The 15,980-nt window shown below is 37.7% G+C and overlaps 1 protein-coding gene across 1 annotated transcript; it reads left to right on the forward strand.

The window, feature by feature from the left end:
• Positions 1–216: 216 nt before the first annotated feature.
• On the forward strand, positions 217–11,327 carry LOC145766112 (ras-related protein Rab-6A-like). Its single transcript, XM_082577771.1, has 8 exons — positions 217–332; positions 612–670; positions 1,786–1,839; positions 3,069–3,174; positions 3,925–4,036; positions 5,733–5,826; positions 6,392–6,458; positions 7,895–11,327. The coding sequence occupies exons 1-8, from the start codon at positions 269–271 to the stop codon at positions 7,966–7,968; spliced, it is 630 nt and encodes a 209-aa protein (XP_082433897.1). The 5' UTR covers positions 217–268; the 3' UTR covers positions 7,969–11,327.
• The last annotated feature ends 4,653 nt before the right edge of the window (positions 11,328–15,980 follow it).

The following is a 15,980-nucleotide window of genomic DNA, read 5'->3' on the forward strand; positions in this document are numbered from 1 at the left end:
TTGAGACAGCCTCATTAGCATGGCCTTCAATTGCAAGTAGGTTTGCCAGTAATGCAGTTGGGCGACAGGCCCAGTAGCTCACTACAACAAAAGACAAAAATAGTGAATGAAGCTAACAGTAGCCTACAGATTTTGCCATGTTCCTTATCCCATTAATTATAATATATCAAAACAGTGTGAGAAAGAAATACTGTAATCAGCCTCGTTCATGCATTTAGAAATAGTTAAAACATCATAAAATTTACTGTGGTTTATACAAAGCTTAAAAATGACTAGCGATTTTGGAAATCCGCTAAGAAAATTCAAACTTGTATTTCTAGGAGAGCAAAGTGGTGAGTTGAGATTTACCCATCCAGCAAAATTTGTCTTCACATCTTAATGTTGCAAGACAATATAACAAAAATCACAACTTTTAGTGTTCTGGGTGCATTATTTGTAGTTATTCTGATGTGCGCGCCATACCTGGAATAGATTTAACTTCTCAAAATTGACTTGTAGTCATGAAGTTATGAACCAGCATATTTATACTTTTGATGTTAAAGATTGTAGCATTTAGTTATATTGTTTCATTATTTATTTTGATTGCTGTGTTAACTTGTTTCTTTTTACAGTTGGAAAGACATCCCTAATCACAAGATTTATGTATGACAGCTTTGACAATACATATCAGGTGTGTTCAGATTTGTAAGGGGTTCATCTTCATTTAAACTATTGTTATGCAAAATAATTTGAATAGGTAATCTTCTATTTAATTATGCTGAATTGTAAATGCAGTTATATATAAGCTTTTTACAATATTTCTAGATTGGGTTGTACACTGTAGTGTTTAATTCCTTGTTTAAGGAGTACAGTAGTAAAAGTTACTATAGCTGAACTACATTTGTGTGTCTTTATTTGTTTTAAATAAAATAACCAATTGTAAATTTTGGCACAGAACTGTGTTATCGTCAGGACAAATATTGACCCTCATGTGAAGAATGTCACACCTTTGTTACAAAGGCACAATACAGTGCCAAAAACATTAATGTAAATTTTTTATACCAGTGCAGAAAATGTTTTTATTTTACGCAAAAAGTATCTTTTCAGTTTTCATGCAAAATCTAATTGCTATTTTGAACTGAGTAGTTGTGAATTTTCTTTTTGTTTGTCCATCGAATCACTACTGTATATATTTCTTAAAAATGGTTATTACTTTAACAGTCTATGTGGCCTTGTGCTCAAAACTGCCAGTAAAGTTATAACTTGGCAGCAATACTCCAGATACAAATAAATTTATAAACAAGACACTGATTTTATTTTTCTGCTTCATTTGGGTTTCCTTACTGCTCAGTCCAAGGTACAATGTTTTATGTGAAGTTGTTTTTGTTTGTGATGTGCCAGTTTGTGAATGTGGTGAATTTCGTGTTGCACTGTGTATTCTCAATTGAATTTTACAGCAGTTTTGAGCATTTGATCACATTGCAAAGTCAAAAATTGCTTCATAGACATAAGGTTTCCCAAGCATTTTTTTAAATTATCAGGCAATTTTTGTACCATTGCTGCTGTTACAATATCCAATTTAACTTAGTTATGGAAACACTTTTGGCAGAACTAACTTAATAACTTATTGAAATACTGTTGCCTTTCACTTGAAGTCATTCCAAATTGAGATTTCTTGGCAAGTTTTTGTAGCGTTTCGTACTTGACAACTGAACTTTAAATAATCTCCTTGTCATATTACTTTCATATTGTGTTCACAAAATATTTTTATACTCAATTTTATTCTCAACTTCTTTTTATTTTTAGGCAACTATTGGAATAGATTTTTTGTCAAAAACCATGTATTTGGAAGACAGAACGGTAAGTATGCACTATGCAAGCTATTTCTTCTTCTTTCATTGTCGTACTTGATTTCAAACATTGACTGCCTCTTGTATGAAAGTTTCCAAGATTCTTGGTTTTTTGCTGTGTGTATTAGGTGATGATGGTTTTTTCAGTTTATTGGTTTAGGCTAGGGCTAAGTAAGTTAATCTTTGTCTGCCTTGGCCATGTTTCCCTCCAATTTTTTTGTGAGAGAGAGATGTTCTAATTTTCATTTTTGCAGCACGTATCCTAGAAACTGGAATTATTTTTCCTTGATATTTTTCAGTAGACTCTTTGTTTGATTAACTTGAATTAAAACACTTTGGTTGTTTTTTTTGACAGTTTTGGAAATCCTCTGCATTTTTGCCCACATTTTAAACTCGTTAGTCATTCTTTTGTTGATTGTCCAGGTTTTAGAATTATTATTTATTTAAAAATTGGATACATGTAACACTTTAATACTACGTATCCAGTTGAGAAAGATATGTAAAATTGTAATGTTATAAAATTGTAATTGTATTCCGCATAATATTGGTTTTATTTACTGAAAAGTGCCTTTTGCTTGAGCAGAATGTATACCGGTATTAAACTCCTTATCATCTTTTGCATCCCAGTTTGTCGTTGTCCCAAGATATCGAAAACTTTTTACTTGTTTTATAATTATTCCATTCATTGTAAAAATTTACAGCTATTCACAACAATGCAAACAATTATCTTATTAAACTAATTATAAAAAGTGGTTATTTCAAATCCACACTGAGAACAAACGAAACTTGTGCATTTTATGAGCCTGAGCCGCCAGTAACTTCACCTTGGTTTGGATCTTTGCTTTGTGGTTTGATTTCTTATGGTTTCTACAATTCAAGCTGATGTTATAGATTTATTTTCATATTTGATTAATGTTATTGATTTTTTAAAAGGTTGGACGGAGTTTTCCTTATCCTTCGTGATCAAACAAAAACCTATTTTTATGGACTTTAATAAAGTAACTGCTATCGTATTTCATAGGCTAGAGTTTTTATTGGCTGCAAAGAGAAACAAGATATGTTTTGCGATAACGCTTCAGCGTTTGGCAGTATTTTTTGTGGTTAAAGTCGTAAAAATTGATAAAGCGCAAAATCACAAGAAAGGGGGTGTCATTACAAGATCTCCCATGTCGTGTGCAGTCTGGATTCATGCGACATCACTTGCCGATACGTTTTTATAATTTTCCTCGTTGATTTAAGGTACGCTTGCAACTATGGGACACGGCTGGCCAAGAAAGATTTCGAAGTTTAATTCCTAGCTACATCCGGGACTCTACAGTTGCGGTCGTGGTCTACGACATCACAAGTAATGTTGAAAGCCTTGTGTGACAATGCTCTGTTCAACTGTTAGGATGTTTCCTTTAACACCAACGTTTTGTCGATGTTTGTCCATGATGTTTGATAGCCTTCAATGGGACAACTTTGGTAATTTAGGATGATCTCCGAATTCTTGCTGGCAAGTAGAATGTCTCAGCCCGCAAACATTTTCGTTTTTACATCGTTTTAACGTTGCCGGAAGTGTGTAACCGTATAAAAAAAACTTTTTTCTGGCTGAGGTGTGTCACTACTTCGCCTTATTTTGTTTCGTGTGACTTATATTTAAAAGCAGCGTTGAAAGAAGTCATGTTTCACGAATTTGCGAAATACTGTGTTTGAATCTTGTTGGTCACGTGCTGTTAGTTGCAGTGTAAGAATGTGTGAAACACTTTCTTCGCAAGGAACAAGTTTGGTCTTGGCTTTATTTCGTCAAGAGATGTTGTCATAGCGGTTTTCAATGGTGATTCAGTTACAAAATACAGAACTTTTTGCTCAGTTTGGAAGAACTTGTGATATGTTGTTTTTGTGTAGCAGCAACTTTGCTGCCCCAGTTTACAAAGACATCTGGCGACGTTGCAACGATGTAAAAAAATTGAACCAATAATAAGGTGCCTTTAAGTTAAAACACAAGATACGTTTCAAAATATTGATTTTTCGCCTGCTTTCAAATCACTCGTCGTAAATGCAGTCATGGCAATGCGTATAATTTTCAAACGTGCTTACGTCTTGCGGCACGCAGACGTCAATTCATTTCAGCAAACGTCAAAGTGGATCGACGACGTGAGAACGGAACGTGGCAGTGACGTCATCATCATGCTCGTCGGCAACAAGACGGATTTGTCAGATAAAAGGTACGTGGGAATATGTAATTATTTTGCTCGTCGTTTGACAACTGCAATTGTTTGACACACTCAACTGAGCTGGGTTCAACGAAAAAATGTCTTAGTCTTTTTTCGATTTTGTCAATAAGTGAAAGTCTTACAGCCTTCATTCAAAATTACAAATCGGCATAAAATGTTGTTGTTTTTTATTTAACGTGAGAAATTTTTTGACCATTCAAAGCTTGTTTCTAATCCATCTACCTGTGCGCGGTAGTACCTTACACCAGTGCTACTCAAACTTTTTTATGCCGTGTACCGGCTGAGCACCTTCCATCACTTGGCGTCCCGGTCAATTTGCGAAAAAAATACAAGTGCAAAGTCTTTATTACTTTTATAACAAATAAACCTAAAAAAAAACAAGTAAAAACACTTTTATTAATGGTCTTTCGAATTTTGATGCGAAGTGTGCGCTTGCTTATTTGCAACCAGCTTATCCAATTGCGATTCAATGGAAGACAATGCTACTCGAAGAGGAGCATGGATATCCAACGCGTTTCTGTGTTTTTCCTTTAAACAGCTCATGATAGAAAAGCCGACTTCACATAGATATGTAGAAGGGAATGGAAGCAGTGTTTTAATAGCCATGGTACACAGTCTCGGATATTCTGCTTTTATTTTGACCCAGAAGCTTGCAAGGGAGTTTGATTCAAAAGATTTTCGCAAACCTTCATCAGCAGATAGATCCAATAATTTATCTTTTAAATCGACACTTATATTTAACTTTTCTACGTTTACAGTTGGTGCAAATGGGTTTCGAATGGATCCATTCATTTCCTCTTCGTGGATCTTATTGTTCCGGAAAATAATGTTGAATACGTTCCACCAAATTTGGCTAATGTTCTGTGGCAGTATCTTGAACACATTTTGCGTCCAAATTGTCTCCAGCATCGTCAATAACAGTAGCTTACTTAGGAAACATGTCGTAACAATTGTTCGAGACTCGAATCTTCCATGCTTTCAGCTTTCGTTGCATGCCGTCAATTTTATCTGCTGTTGCAAAAAGTGAAGCATTTTTTCCTTGCATTGAAGCGTTAAGGCCATTCATAATAACGAAAATGTCAGTTATGTAAGCTAGCAAAGCAAGCCATTGTTCATCTAGAAATAGCTTCGCCCAATCTGGCTTTCTGTCACGCAAAAATACTGCCAGTTTGTTTGGGAGATCATATACGCGTGATAAAACTTTTCCCCTCGACAGCCAACGCACACTAGAATGAAATAATAATTGCCTGTGATCTGCTTGCATATCGTCGCATAAAAGGGCAAATTGTCTTGAATTAACTGCACTTCCTAACTGACCGCGTACCAGCAGCCAAGTGCTCGCGTACCGGTACCGGTACGCGTACCGGCGTTTGAGTAGCACTGCCTTACACAACTGTATCGGATGCATTGACATAGTATTTCCGGTGCTTAATTTAAAAAGCCGTTGTATTCCCTATTGAAACTCACAACAGACGACCATGTTACCATTTAATTCTTCATTCTCCTCTGCTGGTTCACATTAATGTGACATTTAAGTGCAGAATTCTCAGCAACAATCTTTGATCTCTTCTTGACAAGAGTTCATGTCTTACTGGGCTGTGATTTTGTTATTCCCCCGTTAGTTTTGGGCGTTGTTCATCATAGTAGCCTAAGAAAGTGGCTGACGATGAAAAGTGTTCATGTTCAGGCAAGTATCAATCGAGGAAGGCGAAAGAAAAGCCAAGGAATTGAACGTGATGTTTATCGAAACGAGTGCCAAAACCGGATATAATGTTAAACAGGTGTGTCTATACGTCTTTCTACGTACTCGTAGTTGACTGGGCCTGTACAATGTACAGTAGGCTATTCCTTATTGCGTATGGAATTGTTGTTATGTTGTTTTCTACAAATTAACTTTTTGACCAAGTTTATTGACCTCGAGATTCGACTGCGTAGTCGAGGGATAAAAGCTCTGGCTCCATGCTCGAAAGGGTGCTGGTTCGACACCGCTCAAGAGCATGGAACTGTTTTTGTTTGAACACTGTGAATGGCATACCTGAAGGTGGATACGAAGATTGGCTTCCTTGCCGTGCACAGTGCACTTAGTTTTAATTTTTGACCGTTGGGTGTGAACCAAGATATGACTAAAAACGACAAGGAGACATTTTAGATTGAAAAGTTTACTTTAAATGTTCTGTATGTACAGGAAATATAGACTAATTAAGTCTATTCTCAACACAAAATTGGTATTATTTATGAGCGAAAACTCTACTACACGTCGCTTGATTTATGATGAGCTTAATGATTTTACATTGTAGAGTTGCATTGGCATGATTGTATGTAATGTAATATTATATTTTATTCCAGTTGTTCCGTAGAGTGGCGGCGGCTCTACCTGGGATGGAAAACTCTCCTGACAAAGACAAGAATGTCAGTATCCTTCAAACATGTTTTGATATAAAAAGAAGGTTTTTGACCCTGATTTGTGATATATTGAAGATGAACTTTTAAGAGTACCTGGTGTAGCTTATTTTTGATTATCAATGTTTGTGGCATGTTAGTCGCTTTCATACTTGATATTTACTCAAGTTTTTCCAGTTATCATGTCCGTAGTGTTCTTTCTAGCAATGCATGGTCTTCAGGACAGTATTTTAATAATAAGTAAAGTCTAGAACACTGTGTTTGTTTACCCTGGATAAAGCTTTCTATTTCAACTTGTCTTAACGTAAAAAAGAACCCGATACCATACAATGATCGTCAGTAGAGTCACTTTTGCTAGCTCACCTCAATCATTGAACTTCTTCGTGTGAAATTTCTTCGCCACTCCTGGGGATCTGCCTTTTACCACCCTTGGGCAGCGGCGGCGACTCGGTCTTGCTAGACGCACACTGCGCTCATCATTTGGCGTAACATGGTAAATGGCGCAGTTGCAGATGGTGTGGTCTGCGGTTTGTTCCTCCTTGCCACATTCACAGATCGCGGATGGAGCCATTTTCCATTTGTACATGTTGGACCGGAATAGTCCGACCCCAGTACGCAGGCGGTTGAGCCGTATCCAGGCCTTCCTTGGCAAAAGCATTTCGGTTGGATGGGGGCTGGTGTAGGAGATGAAACTTTGGAGTCTTAAGGAGCTCATCTTCCATTCCGAGCTCCATTGTTGGTCCGCCCAGGTAGCCGCACTGATGGATTGGTCTTCAGCGGTTTTGATCAAGAGTTATGCGGCCTGTACAAATTGGTGTCTCGATTTCAGTCGCGGGGTTGCTCGCATACAGACTCGTATAGACTGGAATGGAGCAAGTGGTTGGGGTTCATAGCGCGGCGAGAAAGAGGCAGGATGGCTTCTTCGCGACAAAGCTCAGCTGGTTGGATGCCTGCACGGACAGGGAGATTGTCCGATGGTGTATGTCGCAGGCATCCAGTCACAATGCGTAAGACGTCATTTATGACAGTGGACACAGTAGACTCTAGACAGGTGCACAGTATTTTGCTGGAGCGTAAACTAGCGCAATGGTGACAATGCGCAAACTGATTTGATTGAATGAAAAACTCAAAGAAGCATGTGTGCGATGCTAGATGAAGACTTTCTTTATCAATTTCGAGGTTTTGTGGAATTTCAGCTTCAGCTTTCCTATTCCCTGTTAAGTATTCTTTCTTTGTAAGATCTAAAGTTATTGTACTACTGTAGATATATATTAAGATGTGAAACCTTTGTAGCTTAGATTTACGTTTGCTTTGGTTTCTCAGGTTTTTTTTACTTAGTTTATATGCTACAAATATACCTCATACGTTTAGCTCTCTACTGTATATACCTAAAAATGCCTACACTACGAATTCGAGACTTTTCTTAACTAGCAATATCATCAACACCAGTGGATGAAGTGATACTCGAACGAAAACCAGCTGCTGAGCAAGCTAATTCATCGGAGAGCATGTGCGGCTGCTGAGACTTGTTTCTGAGCGTTTGTTATCGAAGAGTCCCATACTGATTTTCTGTAACAACCTAGCTAAGAAACACGGCAGACTTAAGCAGCAGTTGGTTCAGTAAATCTCGAACCAACAGGCTGTTTTTTTTCTTCTGAAGTTTGCTTGATTTTTAAGACATTTGGAATTATTTAAGAATGTTTGAAAAATTTTTATTTGAAGAAATCATTTCTTCTGTGTGGAATGTTGAGTATCTGCAGTGCTACCCCTGATTCGGTACAACACATCGTGTTTAGACTTTTGCTGTTTGGCTCACCGAACGGGCAATGCCATTCTAATACAGGGGTGTGCAAATGTTTATCGAGGCTGGCCACTGTAGAAAGTTTTAACGATATGGCGGACGTGAAAATCCAATGTCGTGCAATTGAATTCAATAATACAGTACTGACTCACGGAAAAGCTCTGACAAATTAGACGCAAATGCGTTTTTGCTCCGTGTTTTGCTTATCCTTGTTCACATGATGTCACTAAAGTCTTTTGCAAAAGATAACTCTTAAGTATATCTGGATCGTTTTTCAAATAACCACTCAACTAATTTGCAACCTATTGCTAAAAAACAAACCTATGCCCTTCTAATTTGCTGTCGAGTTATCTTTTGCTGCATTGCTCTGCATACTCAAGTGATATCTGTCATTCCTAAACACCCTGTAGTAATGTGTATTGCGTTTTAACGTCTTAAGACGAAGAAGCAGATAAATGTATAAAACCATTTTCTTCCCAGGCAACAAAATCCACTAACGACTGCAGATGTTGAAACAATGTAAAAAACGGATTTTGCTGTCTGGGTTGTGTGCCATGTGAAAATAGCAGAAATTTTATTTTCACCATAAGTACGACATCTAAGAAAAGCACGTCATATTTTGCTTAATTTTGTGATCAGACTCTGCTATGTAAAGTGATTTGACGGACATTTTCACTTTTTGCATTTATTGACTGTATTTCAACATACTACACAGTAACTTGTACATGCATGAACTTATCTTTGTGAAAAGTGTTCATTGTTGATAGATTAACGTCACAGATATCTGTCTGTTGGGTTGAACATGTCTTTGCTTCAATAGCACTCCACTATTTCTGTCTTGCATCGCAAAGCGAACGTGATTTGCAACGCAAGACGGTTGGAGACGATATCGTTGTATACACGATAGAGCATTAAATCGTCACCTGCCGCTTGCTTCTGCAGTTTTGAGTTTTCTTCGTTCAAAAAAAAATTGTTTCTACCATAGGCTGCATCATCGCCTCTGTATCTTGAATTGAAAAGCAAAGCTTTGACGACATTTCTGTAAATTGTTGACACGATAAATTTATGTTGCTGTTTACACCATATTGTTTCTGTCAAAACCGTTGTATATTTTGTCAACAATTTTGTAAAAATTACACCAAAATATGGCTTCAACCGTACTGTCTTGACTCACAACCTGGGAGTTATTGTAGACAGGAGTTATTGTAGACTCAGACTCCCTTTAAAAAACGCTAAAGAAACTATGGCATAAGGAAATGCGCATGAACCAAACCTGCCTGTGAAAGATGCCTCGTGGTCTTGTTGTCACGCAATTATGTAGTGTTCTTTGTGCCGTGGATTAGTTTCGTCTGACTTCTTAGTTGTAAGTGACATATACCTGATATTGTGGCAATGAGTTGTTAAAGAGGACACTATATGTTTTGGTGCTGTCATATATTTTGGTGTTCGCTAATTGTGAACTTTTTATGATTTTTCTTTTACAGTTTTCCGTTGTTTTTATTTTGGCGCGTTTATCACCAAACTGCAGCAGGACTAATCCACCAAAGAACGAAAAAATTGACAAAAACTTCAAAGTTGCGTTTTTCATGTTGGGAATGACCTTCTGCTGCGAAGAGAATCTTGTGTAATTGTTTTATTTTGAAGAAGGGCTTACTTTGAGATTGTGGTTTTACCCTCCGTTGTATTGTGTGTAGACACTTTTTTATGCTTTTGATCTCAGGAAAAGGATAACGAAGCAAAATTAAAAGAAACTGTAAATATGGAAAGTCACGATAAAGTAACATGGGGCCGTTGAAAAGGAACAAGTCTTGTTCGTTCCACCAGACTCATTAAACATGGAAATCGGTATCTCATTTAATGGTTTGTGCATTTTTTACAGCCCTTTTTTAAGGTTACTTATTTTGTAAATACTGCACACTGAGTTTCAGATGCAATTGTGAAAATGTGTTGATTTTTTTTTTTGCTGTTTTGCTGTCTCGAACCTAGTACCTAAAACCCGCCTTTTTTACATAGCTTCAACGTCTGCAGACGTTAAATCATTGTAAAAAGGGTGGACTTCACAAGTTGGGAACCCTTCGCTTTCTTGAGCTACATGCCAACACAGTATTTGTAACGATGAAGTCATTTTACTACAGTGTGACAACAGAAATTTGCCTGAACTTATCCCGACGTGGCAGGTCCTTTACGCGTTTCGATCATATTGCTTTGAATAATTCAAGAACTTCTTGCGGCCCAGGAGCTACTTTAAACACAGTTTTTTTTTCTTTTTTTTTTTCTCTAGACTTGTTCTCTCAGACCATAAATTATTCAACCTCTGGCTAGAGGAATTGATCGTAGATCCATGCTTGAATTATTTTCTCGATTACATCATCTCGGAAAATAGACCTTTACGACAATAGCAATTATAATTAGAGGCCTCAGTTAAACAAATATATGGCCTTAGTCAAAACGCAAGATTTACTGCTAAAGTTTTGCAAAGTTGAAGCGATGCAAAAGAGCAGCTTTGTCATTGGGACTTTCTTGTCCTGCTCAAACCATGTCGAGGTTTGGGCGAATGTAGTCTATGAACGGGTTTATCTCAGCCACCAATCAGTCCTGTTTACATTGCTTCAACGTCCACAAACATTGACTGAAGTCAATCATAAAAAAGTTGATTTGCTGGTTGGAATCAAAATCCTAATTAGATTCGAAGGGAGTCACTGTATAAGTGCATGTTATAGAAGTCAAATTAACTCGGTTTATTAATTTTTGAAAGTTATTCTGCATGTCTTCTTTTGTGTTCAGCAAAGCTCACATTTGTCAATTTTCACTGTCTGGTGTTAAATTGAGCTGAGGTAGAGATTTAAAGTACAGCGACTTGGATCAAGATTACCTTCAACTCTGTTTCGTACTTTGCGTTGTTTCATTGCTAGCTATCGTAGAATTGATAAAAATATGATTTTATCTGCTTGCTAGGTACGTACAGTAAGTGTAAAAGAAATTGTAATAAATCTTATATCTCATAAGCGTTTATGGCTCATGGAAGCTTCTCATTGTTGCTGTTTTTGTGAGTATTGAAAAGAATACACGACATAAAGCGTAAAAGTCCAACCTGAAAATCAGTGTTATGTCTGCATTGATGTAAGTGGTAAGTTTCTGTGACCGTAGAATTGAAATCTAAAGCAGGATGGATGGACTTCTATTGATTTGCAGGTCGGCCATGCCCACCACAGCAGTGGGGATCAAACCGAAATTAAAAGACGACCATACAAGCTGATTGCGCACGCCGCTTCTTAGCCAATTGCGAATACCGATAGGCAGGTTACAAGCACTTAGAAATGTTGTATGAATACTTTGTTAACTTGACTCGACACAGAAGTGTAGTCATCTGAATATTGTTTCTCGGAATGTGAACAGCTGGCTTTTTAGCACGATGGCAGTAACCCACTTATCCGAGGTCAAAAATTGGACAACGTCATCTATCGGGATTTGACCAGAGAAGTTGTTGACACACAACAACACTCAAAGACAGTGTTGTTCAAGCCCACACGCAAAGTTCAACCATCGTAATGCCAATATGCTTGTTTATTAGGGTGTCCTACTTTTAGGCGACTTTTCAGGAAAATTAGGTTCGGGTCAAATTCTGACTGGATTTTAGTAACTGATTTCAAAAATAACGTTTTTTTTTCATTAAGACGTCATCTTGATGTGCCAGCCAGCGGATTTTTACTTTTTTGGCCTTACCACGAATAGCCTATGGAAAGAGCTAGAGCAGGGCTACTCAACTGGCGGTCCGAATCCGGACATTCTGTGTGTTGAAGGCAGTGTTGGGCGCGATAACTCATTTTTTAGTTAATCGATAAACGAAAAATGCCTAAAGCGATAACGATAAATCAAAAAAAAGTTAAACGATAAAATTATCGCCGATAACGATAATTTTTTTTTCTTGATTAGCGCTGCCCCATCCCATGCAGCACGAACTGTTTTCATCAACATGACGAAAAATTGAACACAATATAGGCTATTGTAAAGGGACAAAACTTTTTGTAAGTTATGCATGAATAGAATCGCAACAGCGGCAGTGGGTATCGAATCTTCAACCTTTTGATCCAGAATCAAACCAATGAGGTAGGCGCCGTGCTTATAATTATACTTTTAGATAGGCTACCTACCAGTTGGATGCTTTTATCAATTGAATTACACTGCCGCTTACGTGCAGTAGGCAAAATAATTAAATCAAATGAAAATACCTTAAAAAAATTCCAAACTTTGTATTTTGCTTTCTGCTTCAAGGGCTGTTTAGTCAGCAATAATTGAAAAAAATCCAAAAAACGCAAAATCAAACGAAATTTATATCGGAACAACAATATCGGATTTTTTAATGTTAAAATTAGCCATTTAATGCCAAAAACTCCCTGAGCTTCCGATCCTCGGATTCCACTGAGTGATAGTTTGCAGCGCTTCTCCAGTTCTCTGGCTAAATTTTAAATGATTTTTCATTCAAATTCACTAGGCCATTAATTATTTGTTACGTTTTTTGTCTCTGAGGCCTCTCCTTATAAACCGATTTCTAATTTTGTTGATTAGTTATTTGTTAACTTTGATTTGCAAAATTACCATTCCGCATTCATAATATTGTTGCCCCACGAAAACTTATGGCGTTTATTATGTGACCGGCTTTTTTATGACTTGTTCATTAGGTTAACATTTTGGTGCTCTCTCACTTTGGGCAGGTGCCCCCTTCCCTACTTTTTTCGCTCCGGCGAGAGCACTAAACTATAGGCCTACTGTAGCCTATTGTTTTTGCATCTTTTCTCGACGGTCATATATAGCCCAGCCTATCTACTTCATGCTTACTGCATGGCTAATTTTCTTTAACTTTAAACAGGAACAACTTTTAACTTGCTACGCCCCTAATCTAAGCCTATGCAATAAAATCCTACTCTCCAGAGTCTTGATCTTGAAAAGTGCGGTAAAATGCACGATGCTGCAATCAGAGTTGCGCTTACATTTTAATTGTAAAATTCACTCACGATTGCCGATTGCAGCAAAACAACAAGAGAATTGTTGCATGCATTTCATTGCATTGCAATTCGCAACTCTAAAAATTATTGTGTTGTCAAGGCCGTTGCTGCAGGGGGGGCGTGCCCCCTCCCCTGACAACGACCTGTGCACACACACTTCAGGCACTGAAGAAGAACTGGTTTCAATTTTTGTTTCATTAACTAGGTGGGTAGTAAAAATATTAGCCTACTTTTCATGGTTTGTCCACTTGTGTGTTGATCCGAAATAAAATTTATCGGCGATAATCAAATAGTGCCTTTAGCGATAACGATAAACGATAACTGAAAAAATAATTTAACGATAAGCGATAAAAATTTATCGCCGATAATGCCCATCACTGGTTGAAGGTGGACCTCGGGCTTCTGGAAGAATAACTTTATTGCCACATTTTAGGGCCTCTTTAAACAGATTTCCAATAGGGAAAAGCAATTTTTTGTGATTATCCAAGAAGCTGAAGGCTTCGCCCGGGGATATAAAGTGAGTTCGCCCCCAGACCCCTTAACGCTTTGCTGTCTTCTCTGATGTGCGATCTACAACACAGCTACACTACAAAGAAACACAATAGGCTACATTTTTTGTTTCTTTGTGTCAGACAAAAATCCAAGTCGTGTTACATAGGCTACTACCTGAAAAGTGTTTCGGTTCGGTGCTCGTAGGCTACCGTAGCCTACTGGTTGTTTAATTTTCGTGGTTGCATAATTATGAAATATTCAACTTGTAAAAATGGACCTTTGCTAACGATTAGCCCTGAGCTAGAGAGTTGGTACTTGCGCCAAAATACACCATGAATAAAGTTACTTTTTTGTGTTTTATGGGATGGGGTGATCGCCCCATTCGCTCTCCCCCTTAAATCCGGTACTGGTTCTAGAGAGAAATATGTAGGCTGCTAAATAGGATAGCTCAACTGGTTACCGCGTGACTTTCACTTTGTGAACGAAGAAGCGATCACACACCGCTGTTTCGATTCTCGGGGTGTGTTTTTGAGCAATGCACAATTAAGGACTGCTTTCTATTCAGCGCCACTTAACGGAATAATTCTCCTCAACAACACTTTAACAACCAGAAACTTCATTCTGTCAATCTCGGTAACTGGTCCTGCTTCAAATTAAAGCTTCTACAAGTAGGCCTATGCGAAACTACCAGGAATAACCTATCAAGGAGCGAGAAAGAGACAAACCTTATATTTCATCTGTGGTGAGTGAGAATAGTAGGCCTATAGCCTACAGTAGGCTACAAATATAAGACATCAGTCCGAAGATAAATTCAAAACCAACCAAGGATTTTGGCACGGTGGCAACACCTTGTGAGAGGTCAGTAGTAACTGCAAACAAAAATCAGTTCATATTTCATACTTTTGTTTCATAAGCAAATGCATACTTGAAATTTCACCATTTGGATGTTTTAGGTTTAATGATTAGCTTGCTTTTTTTACATAAATCTTCTCTGAGATGACATCGAAAGTAGTTGAACTTGTGCGCCGTAATAAATAGAGACAATTTGCTGAGGTGACTTTGCTACAGAAGTGTTAAGCTACCTATAATCTTCCACTAATCGATGCAAGATGCCTATTTATTGACTGGGAACTGTGTTTCACCAACAGTTATACTTTTGGGCACAGCTGTTCGCTTGTCGATATTTTGATATGGTTTGGTTGATTTCCTTGTGTACAGTGCCATTCATTTTGCAAAAGCAGAGGTTTCATCAGAACCTTTTGCTGAGTAGTGAGCACTGAGCAGTGAGCACTCGTCGCCATTAAATACAGTGACGTTGTTCCGCCGGCTAAGATATGTTGATTGAGAACACGTAATTTATGAATCGCCATTGCGTACGTGATCACGGACGGCTGGCTGGCTCTGGCTGCATTGTTCCAGCCAAAAGACAGCATTCATGGAAAAGACGCGACTGACCTTGGAAGGCGGCATGGTGTCGGCGAAAGTCATTGAGTGAATTATTCTTAGAGGGCAGCTAGATGATGCTAGAGTTGCAGACTAGATTTGACAACCAAAAGGTGCACGATGGAAACTTGCCGTAGACTGTCTACTTCTAAAAGGCTGTAACTTTTAATCACTAAATTTTTCTAATGACATGAATTTCACAACTCCAAGGCCATCTGCTCGATTTTCACTATGTATTGTCGTTATATCTTGAGAAAAAATAAACCAGTGATTTGATGTTGCTGAAAGGTATTTTAGGCCTGCATTGACTCGCTGAATTGTCTGCAAATTACTGTATTACTGCAAACTTGTCTTGGGTTGAGGTAAAATTATTTGTTTTGTACAAATTCAAGGACAGTAATGTACCACAAAAAGTTATAGCCTATTAGTCAATCTGATTTCATAACTTTTTAGGTCTAAACTCTTGTGTTGGCTTGTGAAAGAAGACATAGCAACATCTAGAAATCTTGGTTTAACTGTTTGTTCAGGTCAGCAGCACACTTCTTGGACAGCTTTCCACTCAAAAGGACTTACGTCAAATAGTTTTCAGGCTACCATACCCTAACCTATGTTATTTTAACTAACTTGAAACATAAGTAATATTATTGAAACATAAGTTTTGAATTGCCCTCTGTAGTAACCAGACTGCCAACAACTCAAAATTACAAGTGTTGACTAATAGCCTAGATTCTTTCCAAACTTACCAATGATTGTACGGTATCTTAAATTCTGTATTTGTTCTACTGTTTTCAGATTA

The sequence above is a fragment of the Aplidium turbinatum genome, chromosome 3, assembly GCF_918807975.1.
Source record: "Aplidium turbinatum chromosome 3, kaAplTurb1.1, whole genome shotgun sequence".
NCBI lineage: Eukaryota > Metazoa > Chordata > Ascidiacea > Aplousobranchia > Polyclinidae > Aplidium > Aplidium turbinatum.